The following is a 14,552-nucleotide window of genomic DNA, read 5'->3' as shown; positions in this document are numbered from 1 at the left end:
GCCAAGGGTGAGTTTCCACCATTGGCGAGGCATATATCAACCGATCATTTATGTCTTAGGCGGAAGGCAGGCTGGTCTGCACAGCGCGTCATCCAGAAGAACGACAGGTTTGTTTGGGGAAAAGTGAGGCCCATGTCCGATGATGTCCCCATTACTTCACGGGGAGATGGTACGTCCATGGTCATTCAAGCTTCTTTCAGATGCCGAGATTGGATCCATGCATCGACAGATATTCCCTGGCATATTCGAGGACTATCATAATCTACGTCCCCTGCGAGGCGCGGCCGAACTGTTGGCTTATGATGAAGACTGGCCTATGTTGTACGACAAAGAGGCCCCGAAAAAGAACCAAGTAAAAGTAAACGCTGCAACTTGAGTGGAGGTTGCGATTGTTAATGAGTTCGGCTTAATACCAAAACCATAGCTATTATGATGACATGTGAGTATTAGTAACCTCCCTTTGACCACTAGTTGTTGTCGCTCATATGAACACTTTTAAGGTATGTCTTGTGCAACAGGCAACATCTGTCATCGGCAACGTGGAACAACTCATCACCAATCAGAGTTTCCATGACGGTATACGCAAGCACATGGAAAGCATTTTAACTGCCCTTTTTGAGCTGTCTAAACGGGAGCGCCTGCGCGATTAGAACAAATTTCCCTGAAGCAACGAGTAGCCTGTGATGTGGCATTTTGGGATCGAGATAGTATAGGGATGATCTTTGCTGCTGGATTGATGGAATCTACAGCCATTGCGTAAAAGCTATCTTTACTCGTACTGAACGGCAGTTCAGGAATCTGTCAGAAATCAATAGAAACTTTCAAAATCAGGTCATGAACAGAAATGTCGACTCCCTCGCGAATTTCAACACCTTTAGTATCAATTCCGAAAACATAACGAACGACTACTTACTCTACGATGTTCCTATCCTGCCAGGGTCAAGCTCTTCATAAGCACTGGGTTTCGGTGCTGCATGATGAGTAGGATTGCATTCAACGCCCTTAGGCAATTCAGACACGTTCATCGCAAAGTGTGTCTTGTCACATGAGATGTTATGCCAGATCGGTGTTGTGCAACTTCATTCTTACCCACAAACCATCAGGATTTGCACCTTAGAAGCGACCACCCCGGCTCCGAGGCAAAAAAACTGGAAGATACGAGACTCAAGTCAAAATTGGGTATACATATCGTGTAGGTATACAGTCTCAAAGTCCGAAGTCCTTCGCAATAGGTTGCGTAGCCATGACTAGATGCCAAGTCGTCAGATTGTCTCGAGAATGCTTTAATCAACAAGGTGGGAGGACACACGGAATTGATCATATGCCAATATGCACGAACACTATGCGCTGGGCCAAGGGTATGTCTCTGTCTTTAGCCAACAACTGGACCGCATGGTGCAGCGCTTGGGCAGCTCGTTTGGGATTCATTGTGCCACCCTGGCAAAACCTTTCGTAGAATGCCTTGACTAAGCGCTGCACAGTATCATCGTTGACCTTCCACAACGTCCCGACGACACTCCTAACCCCAGCAAATTGCAGGCCAGCCGCTAGGTGTATCACTTCGTCGGGCGTACTGAAGTCACCGACCGCGGTTTCACAGGCAGAAAGAAAGGCAAAATGATGCCGAGAAAGATCCATCTGTGCAATATCAAGGAGCAAAAAGGCTGGTCGCGCATAAGAAAGGCTGAGTTGAAGGGTTCGTCAAATCTCTGCGTCCCATGACATGCGAGATGGAACCAAGTATTTTCTCGCAATGCGCACAGTGCTCTCGATTTTGTGGCATCAACGCTGGTTATCTTGGAGAAGGAGACAGTTGGGTGAGGAGGCAAAAGTTCCCGCACCAATTCCAGCTCAGGCTCCACAGCTTCCAAAGTGAAAGAGTAACCGGCTGGGCAATTCTGACCGATGGCGACGAAGGGCACCGAGTGGGTCTGTCACGACTTGCGCGAGCCTTGATCAGCGCGGTGAGAGATGGGGTGTATGAAGAGATATACTGCTGCGAAAGAAACTTCCCCCCCTCTCTGTACTCGCCAGCAGCATGCAACGGCAAGAAATTGAAGAGAGACGTCGGGCACCACCATATTCGGCAACCTGGTCGTCCCAATCCGCCCAAATTTTCGACCACTGGGGCGACGACATTGTTCCACAAGTCGTTCAAAGCTCCCGTTAGCGCTCGTTGGTGCCCAGTCTCTTTGTCAACTGCCTCTCGGAATGTGAGTACCAACTTCTCAAGTTTCTGAATATCAGTAGGAAGTTGAATGCTGGTGGGAGATTGCTTGTGCGGGATAATGATAGCATCGCAAGACGATGTGCTTGCGATGAGCATGACGACGAGTCCATCACGAGCTGCATCTTGAAGATTGGAGAACAAAGGGGGAAGCAGGAAGCGAGAGAAGCCTTCCATCTTCCTGATCTCTTCCACAGTTCCATTCCAGTCCTCCACTAGACGCCTGTACCGGGTGGCTTCTGCTTCCACATCGACTCTTTGAGTCCCTTCTGGATGACTTGGAGGTTTATTAAGGAGGGAACTGAGCTCTGTGAATTTCTTCATCAGAGCCACTGCATGATCGCCGCAAGTCTGGAGCCCGTCAAGAGGCGCGCGGAGTCGAGTCATCTGGGTCCAGATGATAGTCCTGCCTTGCTCCAACAACTCAACAGCGCGACCCACTTCACCACTACGAAGAGCACACGATGCAGCATCCACGGCGAGTGTGCTTGGGATTCCCTTCATGGCATTATGACGAGATGATACGGAGGCCGTCGCAGACATGTGAGCATCCAGAAGTTGCATAGCAGACGCATAAGCCTCCATTTGAGTACCATGTGAATGTTGACCAGCATGGCGTACCCAAAGTAGACTTGCCTGCAGGCGGGATAGCAAGCCTGCAGAGACGATATTTGTTGCTGCCTTAAAATGATGCATGGCAGCATTCAGACTATCTGTATTTGAGCCAGCGCCGGTACCGTCAAGCTCTGAACGATGAAATAATAGATAGACCTTGGCTATAGATTCATGGACTGTCAATTGACGAGGATCATGCTGCGTCAACAACGTCAATGCACAGAGTAGGTTCTCTCGTGCCTCATCCAAGTCTTCGCTGGTGGTCAAAGCGGGAGGAGAGTCGATTCGCGAGGTTGTTTAATGATGCAGACCGATCTTTGTGACCGACCGGGCGCAAAGCCAGCGCTTCCCTGTGAAGTGCAATAGCCTGATCCAAGTCTTCGCCGTTGCCTCGGTGGTCAAAGCGGGAGGAAAGTCGATTCGCGAGGTTGTTTAATGACATGGACCAATCTGTGCGACCGACCGGGCGCAAAGCCAGCGCTTCCCTGTAAAGTGCGATAGTCTGATCCAAGTCTTCGCCGTTGCCTCTGTGGTCAAAGCGGGAGGAGAGTTCATCTGCGAGGTCGATTAATGACATGGACCGATCCGTGTTACCGACCGGGCACGAAGCCAGCGATTCCATCTGAAGTGCGATCGCTTGATCCAAGTCTGTGTCATTGCCTCGACGCTTGAAGCGAGTGTGTAGCATTACAACTAGATTATCTAGCAACTGCCCTCGGCAAGCATGCTGGGCGTTGTAGTATCCCAGTGCATCATAATGAAGGAATATCACTTCATCTAAGGCACTAGGTTCATCTCTCTCCAAACACCGCTGTACTTGATCAGCAAGTTGATTCGGCGATAACGGAACGGATGGGGCGTGCCACTCCTGCCCGAGATCATTTGCATTAATCCTTCTGGCAGAATGTAGAGCGCATGTTTCCATTGCGATCGCAGCCGCTCTGTGAGTGTGGCTGTTGGCGTGGCAGACATTGACGACTTCGCTCAGCAACTCTTTGGCTGCATCAGCATCCGTTTGAAATCCCCGTTTCGCGAAGCGCAAGAGCAGAGCAATGGCAAGATGCAGCTGCGTGACCGTTCGGTCCGGATGATCGGTGGGACGCAAGTCGAGGGCGCCTTGAAACAGAGAAATAGGGACGTCGAGGTCGAGATATCTTCCCTCAACTTGGCAACTAACAAACTTTGCGGTGGCGAGATTGAACAGCACTGCAGGGCGGCAGGGATGATCTACGGGGCAGATATCTGAGGCGTGTTCAAATTGGTTTATGGATTCCTCGAGATCCCTGCTGTTCTGGGTTCTACGGTATTGTGCGAGAAGACCATGTCCGGCATCCGTCCCCAGCACTAATGCATCCATATCGCGGGATGCAGGCTGCACGTTACGGCTTTCAGTATTAGAATGCCAGACTGCATTGATCGCTCACAGTAGTAAGGGGGCAAAGAATCACGGCATCGTTTTGATTAGAAAGTTGCTGCTCCACTGTCAAGAAAAGTGAAGTACAAGCGGATACGACTTCCTGCTCCTGTGGCTGAAATACTATGGCTGTGATACCCGTCAGCATCTGTCAGGCATTGTGTGCAATGGACAATACTGACGATAGTATTTTTCGCTGCGATCCAGTAATTTTCCTACCGAGATCTCGAACGTGCGGAGGAGCTCTCCGTGACAGAGCATGGGGCCCAATTCGAATGAGGCATACACGCTAACCCAGACTTCCGAGCGTGGCTCGCACGGCCTAGAGTCTTCCTCAATACCTGCAGGACAGACGGGTTAAAGACGACTTACAGAGGAATTCATTCGTGCCATTCGACGACAGCCTGGTCTACGTTTACAGATAAATTGCTTGTCTGGTATTCAACACTGTCAGCCTTGATCACTGCATGGAAGCCAGCGGGGATCCGTCGGAGGCCAAGAGTGAGATCAGTCGCGCGAATGACTTGAAGGAAATGGTCAATACGAGCGGAGCGGAGATAGATATCGCGTACCAGTGATGATTGGTTGCACTCCACTGAGGTGCATCTCCGCTGGGTCCTGGGTGTGGTCTGGGTGGTTCGCCTCCTCACTAAATAATAAGCACATTGTCAGGCGTTTAGATGAACAGTGCTTCATATACTTACTTATCTTGTTTTTGCCTGAAAATGCGAAATTAAGTCCATAGATGTGGTGTACAACGCAGCGACTTACGATCGTAGACGTTTTGAACTCCTGTCATCATCGCTGCCTGACGACTTACGCTTATGTTCTATCCCTTTCAAGGGCTCGGTACTGGAACCGGATATCTCCACTGGAGGAGTTTGGGAAGTTCTAAGCGATGATGCTGAAGAAAAGTCTGATTCTGATGAGGTTGAAGAGACGCATCGACGATGAGCCATGATGAAAATGATGGCTGAGGGATGTATTCAAACAAACACTGGTCATGAAGCACTGCTGTGCCTGTAAAGTTTTGAAGGATTATAAAGAAGGGAAACGCAGCATGCACATGGCATCCACCCTATGCATCGCCGGTGAGTCAACAGGATACAGGCGACTTGCAAAATCTCGGGCCTCCCATAGCCTCGTTTACGATGTGCGTCAGATTTGTACAGCAGTCTAATGGCACGATAACCTAGGCTTAAAGCGGCGGACACGAGAAGGCTGCGAGGCTGAAGGGCAGGGCATTCCACACTTTCGTTAAGAATTCGCACATGGTACAGCCTGTCCTACTGTTGGACAATATGTTGCGTCGAGTGAAGGAAGGTACGAAGTTCCTTGGCCATCATGCACGGCGTGTAACAACTGCTGGTTGGAATCAATTAATGAAACTCCGATCATTGCTGAATGCAGTAGTAAGCGTGTCATCCAGAAGAGAGAGCATGAGTCTAGCACACTCGAGCTCAAGCACTGCATGCATATGTATAATGGAACTGTCGGAAGTGCCGGTGAGGCCTAGGCTTCAACGTTCAACTGTCGTGATTGTCATAGGGGAGGAACTTCGAAAGTGAGCACATGGTCATTTATTATTGGACATCCATTTGATTTCGTTCAGGTTCTCGGAAACAGAAGGACGGGAAACGTATGGGCCGCGCAAGGCGAGAGTAGTTGTATGGTATGTGTTTTTCACGAAATGGTTTTATATATCCTTCTGCATATAATACGTCTGTTTCGTCCTCTTCATATCACGCTCAACGTGCCCTGTTCAGCAATCGATATCATGTTCTGTACGACAATGTGTGAGCATCGTCGTTTGGAATATTGCGTACTCTGTCCGCGATGGACAAGGCAATGTCATTCTCTTGGAACATTAATGGCTGGCCGCTGCCTGTGAGCAAAATCTTCACACTGGCGATGTTATCACTACAAAGTTCTGGGGCGATTGGTTGTTTGACTATCTTCATAAACGAAACATCTGACCTCCCAAAAGGTGCAATGGCAAACAATGGCTCCAGGAGATGCTGAAATCCATGCAGTTGTTGCATCCATCAATATTGCCACAACATTCGCCAATGACCGCAAAGGCAAGCACAAAGCTATCGACGAAGCAGGGGAAGATGATTCAAGCAAGAAACCTGTAGATGACACGACGCTCCGGGTAGTCCGCATGCGGTATTCAATCGTCGAATGTATCCCCTTCATTCGTTTTTTCGGTCCTGACCCTATTTTTATCTTATCAGAGTTACCTTTACCTTCGGAAATGATCCTTGCGCTATCTTGCTATCTATGGTTATCTTGTGATTCTTCCTCTCAACGATCCTCCGATTCATTACATACCGTGTAACGTTGGTCCTCGCACCTGTCCCCGTCTCTCCATTAAAACCTAAAAATTGTTTACAGAAGTGTGTAATGTTCTCCTACATATTTTTCACTAGGTACCCTGTCAATCTTCATATTGTTTACCGATTATGTTGATGTTATTGTAGAGTCGAGATCATGATGTTCACTTTGGCATTTCCAAGACAATTCTTCCCGCTACTTTGCCTTGTGCAAGTGCGTCATAAACACTGTGTATTGTATCAGCTGTGTGTCCTGACCATCGCAATCTACTCACCCTTTGAGGATCTGAGAGGCCCTTGCACTCATACTTCACTACAACCTTGCCTCTCGATGCGATCTCTAGAGCCTCGACAGCATCCTGACGATTACCAACATATGAGCCAAGGATGTTAATGCTCTGCAATGATTTTTGAATAAACAAAACTCCAATCTTTTTTGCAGAACCCACCTTGAATACAGTGAAAAAGATGGACGCCTCGAGCTTTGCTTCACCCGGTAGCCCCACTGCCATCAATGTTCCTCCGGGTCGAAGGTAATCGACAGCTTGCGTATACCCAGATGGACTCGCAGTGGTAACGACAGCACAGTGTGCGCCCTCGCCATCGCAGGCATCTCGTACAGCCTGGACAATATCTTTTTCCTGTTGGAAGTCAATCCATTTTTCAGCCCCAAGCTCCAAGCACAAATTCTTCTTCTCGAGTCCTGTATCTGAACGCGACGACATCAGTCCCCTCTCAAGTATGGATGGGCAGAAATACCTATCGCTACAACACGGAGGCCCATGTTCACTGCGTATTGAATCGCTGCTCAGAAGTCAGTGGTCGGAACATTAATATCAGTAGTGGGACAGACCTAGGTGTCCGAGGCCACCGCCTGCACCAGGTAAGACAACCCACTCGCCGATCTTTGCACCGCTGTATTTGAGAGCTCTATATACGGTAACTCCCTTGATGCGTCATGCAAGTGAGTTATAATCAATTGGAAAGGCTATATATAACCTTACCGCACAAAGTATCGAAGCCGCAGCGCTGCTGTCTAGATTGTTGGGAATAGGAGTAACATGATATACGTAGGAAACCTAGCGAAGCAAAGTCAGAAACATTTAGAATATATGCATGGAGGTTGACATACCGTGTACTGCGCGAATGTACCATCAACGCTAAAACCGCTTAATTTCGCCTTTGGGCAGTCTGAATGTAAAATTGAGCGTCATATTCAACCTTCAGACGTTCAACTCACTCTGCTCCCGTCCATTGCGACACTGCTCGCAGTTCAAGCAAGAGTACGCAAGCCATTTGATGCCAACGCGATCGCCAATCTTCACGGGACATTCGCCAGTGTTTGCTCCGATGGCAACGACCTCCCCTACACCTTCATGCCCACCAACAAGTGGTGTAGTAGCATGAAGTGGCCAGTCGTCGTGGCTAGCATGCAAGTCCGTGTGGCAGACTCCAGTGCAGTATAATTTGATGAGACATTCACCCGGAGCAAGCTCAGAAGGTTGCCTGACGGGGTGGTCGTTCCTTATTTCAAGATCAGCTCCATGGAACGGCACCACTGCAGCGGTTTGTGTCGTCGGAATGTTTGACATGATGATCGTTGTGATGAATGATGATTGTAGGGATAAGCCTGAGGCTCCTGAGTACTTATAGGGAGGGAGGGGCTGCCAAATTCATGCTGAAAGAAAACCTGAGGAAATACATGATATCATCTGACTGCGTCATTATCGCATGAACAAGCCCAGATGAGCCTTTGGACCCTGATACCTGTGAGTCGACAGGCCTAGAGTTGGCCTAGAGTCGTCAAGGCCCAAGATGATAAGGACAAACTGGGTAGTATACGTACATTCGGAATCACGTGTTCAAAATTCTTCTTGTTCATCGGACGTTGACCACGGACTGTAGTGCCGACTACCACGGGTGCCAATCGAATACTAGACCGTTGCATCATTCACACCATGTCGACCGACCCGTATCATGAAGTCCAACGGGAGATTCAATCTTCACTCCAGACAGCGTCGACATTACGCTCTTCGTTCCTGCGAATTCGCAGCCTCGCTCGGGATGGGAGTGAAGAGCTTGTGTTGGCCCGAAACGAAGTGAGGTTATCTCCGACACACTTTTCGAACGACAAACTGACATAAGAATATAGTTGAAAGCTACGCTTGCTGCTCTGTACACAGACTTGGAAGATTTAGAAGAGAGCGTCAAGTAAGCTTGGATTATAGTCCGCAGTTCAAGGAACTTATTTATCTCAGGATGGTGGAGGACACGGGTCCTAGATATTTTGGACTCGATGATGCAGAGGTCTCTGAGCGGCGGAAGTATGTGAGTCACGTACGTCGTGAAATTGAGGTCCGTCACAAATGGCTTGAAGCATGCACACCCTAACTCAGATGACCAACCTAAGGACAGGGTATGAGGGCGGACGTCGAAGGACGAAATGTCAGTATTTATCTCCGCTAGATATACAGTTTCTGACGCGTCATTAGTCGTCGTCTGCAGGGAAATCATCGTCTACTCCCCTTCAGTCACAATTATCGTCGCCCAGTAGTTCGCGGTCACCCATACAACCGGTATCTGGCTCGCAATCAGGAGAGCCCGATGATGACCAGGCAAAATGGGCTCATGAAGAACAACAAGTATGTTTTCAAGCGTTTATCTCATAACAGGGGAGACCAACAGAAGAACGTGCGAAAGTTATTGCTTCAGGAACAGGATCGTGCTATGAATTCGATATCAGGGACTCTGAATACTTTAGCTCAACAAGCAGGCCTGATGGGGCATGAGATTAGCGAGCATGTTGAGTAAGCCAATGTCATTCACTACCGCTAGTTCATACTAAGATTTTCCACCAGAATGCTTGACGACCTTGAGGCAAATGTTGAGCGGACAGATTCCAAGCTATCAAATGCGATGCGGAGAATGAAGAAATTTGTACGAGACACAGAAGGCAAGTTTGAGCCATTTGTGCGGTCCTTATGACATACTGATGTTTTCGGAGTAGAAACGAAGTCGGGATGGTGCATAACTATCCTTATAATTGTGCTGATTGCTTTATTGTTGGCTGTTATTCTCGTGTAAGAGCTGCGAGATTTCTGCACGATACCTTATCCTTCTGGTCACCGCGGCATCCTTGGCCGCGCGAGTGCAACACAACACTTGTGCTTCGTACGAAGTGAGCTAAATGTTCTATCAGCAAAAAGGTGAGAGGGGTGAAAGTGCCCAGAGTCTCTGGCCATCCCCCCCTCGAATTGTGCCGCAGGATGAACAACTCCCTGCCGGACCTACATATATGTTACTATTCCTATGGATATCAAGGTTTAACGAGCATGGTTCTTGATCGATGATCTTTGATTCTTTTGGTGATAAATAATTTGCTCGCGTCCCCGGCGAGTACGAAGTCAGCCCGATATGCTATGGATTTAAACAAGGCTCGGGACTTGTTCACATATCTTGACGGATGTAATTGCTTGCCCGAGTCGAGCTCACGAAGCAATTGATCAACTGCGTTCTTTTTGAGAATTACTTTTAGGATGATATAAGACCCACAAGATTGTGAAACATGGCGTTATGCACATGTACCGGTGTGGAGGGAATGATGGTACGTGTGGCGGTTTCTAATATTCGCCAGCAATCAGTGTAGCCCTCACCCCCTAGACAGATCATCATGCAGAACAGAGTAATCAAAGGAGCAAAGAAGGAAGGTAGTCACCCTGTAGCTCGGAGAAGCTTTGAGCCTTAAATTTAAAGCTTAAGGGCTGATAAACAGGCGCATTACGGTTGTTATTAATAATTATGGATATCCCAAACAATTCCATCATCCGAAGTGATTGATCAGTGACCTGTTGTTTGACGAACTATATCCAATCCATTATCCCCAGCAAGTCCTCTTGAGTGACATCGGTAACCCGATCAAGGCAAGACCTTGTGGTGCTAAGTTATTAGTGCCGTTCGAGCTGCGCTTCTCACGAAAGTCATAAGCACGATAAATCGTATTGAGCGTTCAAGGAAAAAGGAAAGTACACACCCAGGAGAGCATACGAGCTTATCTGCGACGCTTGGGCGGTGGTCGGCGAGTTCATTGAATTTTGAAGGGGAAACTACATATGATAGCAAGAACCGATAATTGATTGTTGATCATTCATGATATTAATGACCACTATAAGTATAGTACGCGTATATAGGACTTGCTCCCCTAACGGAACTCTGAATTATTTTTGATTCTAAACAACGCTGCGGATACCTCATTTCCTGTAGCGTTTAGGGACACGAGACTTGATTCAGGAGCACCGTCCGTCGCAGACTCGGACCATATGATGCTATTATTTTATAAATTGTAGACTAAATGTATGTGTTATGAATTGGACGTGTAAGTCGAGTGTGAGTCCAGATGTCGATATTAAATTGAAATCACTGAAAGAAAGGGGATAGCGGCGACCACAGCGCAGCGAATCATACTCCTGCAACATTACCACCCTTATCAACGCCTTCAGACGGCGTCCTCGTCCTCGCTTTAGCCGAGACCAATAGCACAACCCCCGTCGCCATCCTCATAGATATTCTTCGTAAAATACCGCATGTGTTGTCTACTATAGGACCCCGCTCCGACGTCCAGGAGACAGTGCTAATAAACCACGTGATTTGTTAACCTACATGTAGGCATGTACTACACTTCACCTGCACTCGAATCGGAACATGTCTGCTATTATAACAGTGTCGACCAATTTGAATGGCCTAGTGAATCAAATCATGCAGCGAGGCACACAATTCAAATGGGCAGTTCCGCACACGATTTCGTCATTCTTATCTCATTCAATTTCATTCGAGACATGCATTGCAATTTGCAGAGGTGTTCAACGTTCAGATGGTATGAATATGAATCGTGATGTTGTGTAAAAACCGAGTCACCCGATTCATAGACCCATCCGTGATCAGGTGAACGTGAGGAACGTGTCTCATGCGTCGGGTATATCTCCGTCATCTGGGACGATTGCCTAGCCTGTACGCCTCAATGGATAAGTTTTTCATATATTATCCATAGGCCCACGAAACGAACGCATATTTATTTGGAGGTTTGAACGTGCGTAGTAACTACGTAGAGCAGGCAAATTAATGAAATTGAAGTGATGAAAAGTCGGGCCATGCCTGATTGTTTGTGTCTGTTATGTTCTTGTTTTATTTTTTGCATCATAATGTAGCAGCCCCGTTAAGGCATTTGTGGTCATTTTAAGCCAATTGTAGACTAATTTTGATGGATTTGCGTGACTGCTCAATTATAATGCTCAGGCATTTTGATTATGACCCTAGACATTATTGTCTGCCACTTGATGATTCGTTATAAAAAATCCTGTAACAATGTGGTCGCCTGCCTTGTTTCGGGGAAGATGTTCTGAGACATGGCAGCTGTGCGACGACTCCGGATAGTGTGCGTTTTCTGTGTGTCAAAGAACGGAGGTGCAGCGCCGATCCAGGCGAGGAGTGAAGCAGGAACATTGGCATCGATCATGATGACAACATGTAGCATAGCCTGAGGGCGTAGGGCTTAAAAGCTTAATATACCACAGGCACCATGTACAGTCCTCGGGTAGACAGAAAATCGACTTCAGCTGTTGACAAGGGCTGCGTATCCTGTCCGGCTCTCTGCCCACCTGAGCTCCCGCAAAAAAGACGCGTATAGGTTGGGAGTCCGGGACATGCGGGTTTTTCCGTGGAAGCCGATTGATATATCATAATTTTGTAGTCTATTGTGATGTCGTTGCTTCTCCAGCACAGAACTTTATGGCTAAACATTTATCACTTGCAAGGCACGTAGTATACCGCACGTTCCTAAAATGTACCCAGAATTTTCCATGACGGACTCACGGAAACTTCAAACGGTGCAGAAGACCTGTGGGTCAAACGCGCCTACTTGCCCATATCGTCATTTCGGGGTTTTCAACAGTCGTGAAATTATCGGCCCGTTACCTCTGTGTATCCTGTAAAGATTGCTTCTAATACCACACGTATTCACGCAATTGTCTCAGTTCCCCACCTCCGATCTGTGACGGTTTCTTGAGCAGTATTTATCGGATTTCCCCGAAAACACGTATGACATAGATGGCGAAACCATTTTGCTGCTGGCTAATCTCCGCAGGAACTATGATTCTTTGCTAAGAACCTACAACCGAGAAACATTTTTGGGGGCCTTGGCTTTATCCGCATGAATTTAAATGCAACAAAGATTGAACAACATAATCCATAGAACTACCAGGACTCCCGCTCAAGTGTTATAGGTAGTCAACCCGCCTATTGAACGGACCTAGGGTCAAAAGCGGGGATCGGGTGTTCAATTATTGACTTATTCTAAATCCGGGAGTAAGCCTCCGAACACTTGAATAGGACTGTTTTTTTTAAAAAAAAATATATTCGAAACTAAGCAGAGTGCTCACCGTTCAAGTGCGTGCTAATAATGAGAAAGAAGAGATCATCTGTTCCTCAGCCGCGAGTCTCCTTGAACCTCTACTCATCATCTTCTGGACGAAAGACAGTCTCCAGAAAAACCTTTGACCGAAAAATAAATAAATTGTCTTTCAATACCGGTGCTCGCTCGTGCACTAGAATCATGGCAGAAGTGTACCTGATTGCATACATTACAACCAGCCAAAGGGTCCAACAATATCGACTTGTCCTATCTGAGAAAGGGGTACATTTTTCATATGCAGAATTTATAAATGTTACGTACCTAAAGTTCATGTAGCGCCGCAGCCACGCGCTGCTTTTCTTCAACCTCCTGGTCCACCGCATCTGCCAGATCACCTAAAGTTTCAAACCTCCACGTCCAAACCCCTCGCTCCTTCAAATCGGGATTGGTTCCGATAATATTTTTCTCATGGCGCGAAATCCACACGCTGTTAAGATTGTGAAGATTTGCAGGCTCGATGTCATGCAGAAGCGAGTTTGCTACTACAAGCACCTCACGTTCCTCCACAGCCCAGGGTGGACTGGGGTGTGGTAAGAGGGAGCGAGGCGCAGATGAGACTTGCTGGAGTGCAGTTTCCAACACCCTCAAGTCTGGTTTATACGCATTAAGTTGCTGAGCGGTAAGGATGAGTGAGAAGGGGGAATTAAGGGTCACCGTCGGGTATCTGCTATTGGGGGATTCATGGGTTTGAAGTTTCAGCAACTCATGGGTGCCGCCAAAACTTCTGTCATCTACGTTTGAGAGAACCACTAGCGCAAAGTGCTCCTTCAGTCTGTGGAGGGCTTGGACGGTGTCTCCAAATGGCTGCCACGTGGATATGGAAGCTCCGAATCGCTCAGCATCACTTGCTGGTGGCGTTGAGGAAGTCAGATCTAAGTCTTGTTGAGCGACGGCTGTACTGGATACCTCCCCTTCTTCCGTGACTACAGCTGGTCTGCCACGACTAAGACTCGTGTTAACTTGACCACTGAGCTGAACCCAAGCAAGATCAAGGATCTTTGAGTATGGTACACTCGGATCTTTCATTTGAAGATCTAGCTCAGCAAGAGCATATTTCTGCAACACCTCCTCTCTTGGAGTATCCTTTGGAAAGAGCGTCTTGAGACTGTTGTATATTCCAGATTCCCAATCAACGAGTGTCCCATAAACGTCAAAGATCAACACTTTGTGAGACGTCAATTCGATCTGAGTATGATGGAGAAAATGACGAGTCGTGTGCCATAAAGTTGATTGGACGAACTTGTTTCTCCATAGGGGAACTCCAGTGGCCACCGACAGAAATCAAGGAGGTTCAGCCACGTTTGCTTTATTCCAAGGTCGTGTGCCGGAAATTGGACGTGTCAGAAGTTTGAAAATTGCGGTTGTATATTTTTACCACACAAACCCCGAGTGACCTGTCGCCACGATCTCGTCACCTATAGACTTCCGGCTTGTCGGCGCCTACCCATGGCAGTTTTAGTAAACTAATCAGTAATTTCCTTATGTCAATCCCATTCT

The 14,552-nt window shown here is 47.6% G+C and overlaps 5 protein-coding genes across 5 annotated transcripts; 2 read left to right on the top strand and 3 right to left on the bottom strand.

The window, feature by feature from the left end:
• Positions 1-98: 98 nt before the first annotated feature.
• Positions 99-799, top strand: EDB93DRAFT_1125626 (uncharacterized protein; the record flags this gene model as incomplete). Its single annotated transcript, XM_041448719.1, has 3 exons — positions 99-164; positions 191-358; positions 501-799. Coding segments are annotated over 2 exons (318 nt in total), but the record flags the coding sequence as incomplete, so codon positions are not given.
• A 518-nt stretch (positions 800-1,317) lies between these two features.
• On the bottom strand, positions 1,318-5,215 carry EDB93DRAFT_1101209 (uncharacterized protein; the record flags this gene model as incomplete). Its single annotated transcript, XM_041447081.1, has 9 exons — positions 1,318-1,684; positions 1,842-3,098; positions 3,154-4,214; positions 4,267-4,385; positions 4,439-4,597; positions 4,705-4,779; positions 4,829-4,905; positions 4,961-4,975; positions 5,028-5,215. The coding sequence occupies 9 exons, from the start codon at positions 5,213-5,215 to the stop codon at positions 1,318-1,320; spliced, it is 3,318 nt and encodes a 1,105-aa protein (XP_041311113.1).
• A 1,541-nt stretch (positions 5,216-6,756) lies between these two features.
• Positions 6,757-8,184, bottom strand: EDB93DRAFT_1079154 (chaperonin 10-like protein; the record flags this gene model as incomplete). Its single annotated transcript, XM_041445435.1, has 7 exons — positions 6,757-6,990; positions 7,042-7,301; positions 7,352-7,396; positions 7,446-7,539; positions 7,597-7,671; positions 7,725-7,783; positions 7,833-8,184. 7 exons carry the CDS (start codon positions 8,182-8,184, stop codon positions 6,757-6,759), a joined length of 1,119 nt encoding a protein of 372 aa, XP_041311112.1.
• A 264-nt stretch (positions 8,185-8,448) lies between these two features.
• On the top strand, positions 8,449-9,900 carry EDB93DRAFT_867234 (t-SNARE). Its single transcript, XM_041457754.1, has 8 exons — positions 8,449-8,691; positions 8,745-8,803; positions 8,851-8,947; positions 9,008-9,037; positions 9,085-9,234; positions 9,293-9,399; positions 9,451-9,545; positions 9,600-9,900. The coding sequence occupies exons 1-8, from the start codon at positions 8,551-8,553 to the stop codon at positions 9,674-9,676; spliced, it is 756 nt and encodes a 251-aa protein (XP_041311111.1). The 5' UTR covers positions 8,449-8,550; the 3' UTR covers positions 9,677-9,900.
• Positions 9,901-13,316: 3,416 nt separating this feature from the next.
• EDB93DRAFT_1101206 (haloacid dehalogenase) lies at positions 13,317-14,307 on the bottom strand (the record flags this gene model as incomplete). Its single annotated transcript, XM_041447080.1, has 2 exons — positions 13,317-14,240; positions 14,296-14,307. 2 exons carry the CDS (start codon positions 14,305-14,307, stop codon positions 13,317-13,319), a joined length of 936 nt encoding a protein of 311 aa, XP_041311110.1.
• Between the last annotated feature and the right edge of the window lie 245 nt (positions 14,308-14,552).

Source organism: Suillus bovinus, assembly GCF_016758785.1.
Source record: "Suillus bovinus strain UH-Sbo-P2 chromosome Unknown EDB93scaffold_8, whole genome shotgun sequence".
In the NCBI taxonomy this organism is placed as follows: Eukaryota; Fungi; Basidiomycota; class Agaricomycetes; order Boletales; family Suillaceae; genus Suillus; species Suillus bovinus.
Note: the sequence above shows the minus strand (reverse complement) of the source record. Positions and strands in the feature narration are given on the sequence as shown.

Bases quoted from the DNA above. Each gene is read 5' to 3' on its own strand.
- EDB93DRAFT_867234 (XM_041457754.1), top strand. From the start codon at position 8,551: ATGTCGACCGACCCGTATCATGAAGTCCAACGGGAGATTCAATCTTCA. The intron at 8,692-8,744 runs GTGAGGTTATCT...ATAAGAATATAG, and splicing joins TTGTGTTGGCCCGAAACGAA to TTGAAAGCTACGCTTGCTGC. The intron at 9,235-9,292 runs GTATGTTTTCAA...AACGTGCGAAAG, and splicing joins GGGCTCATGAAGAACAACAA to TTATTGCTTCAGGAACAGGA.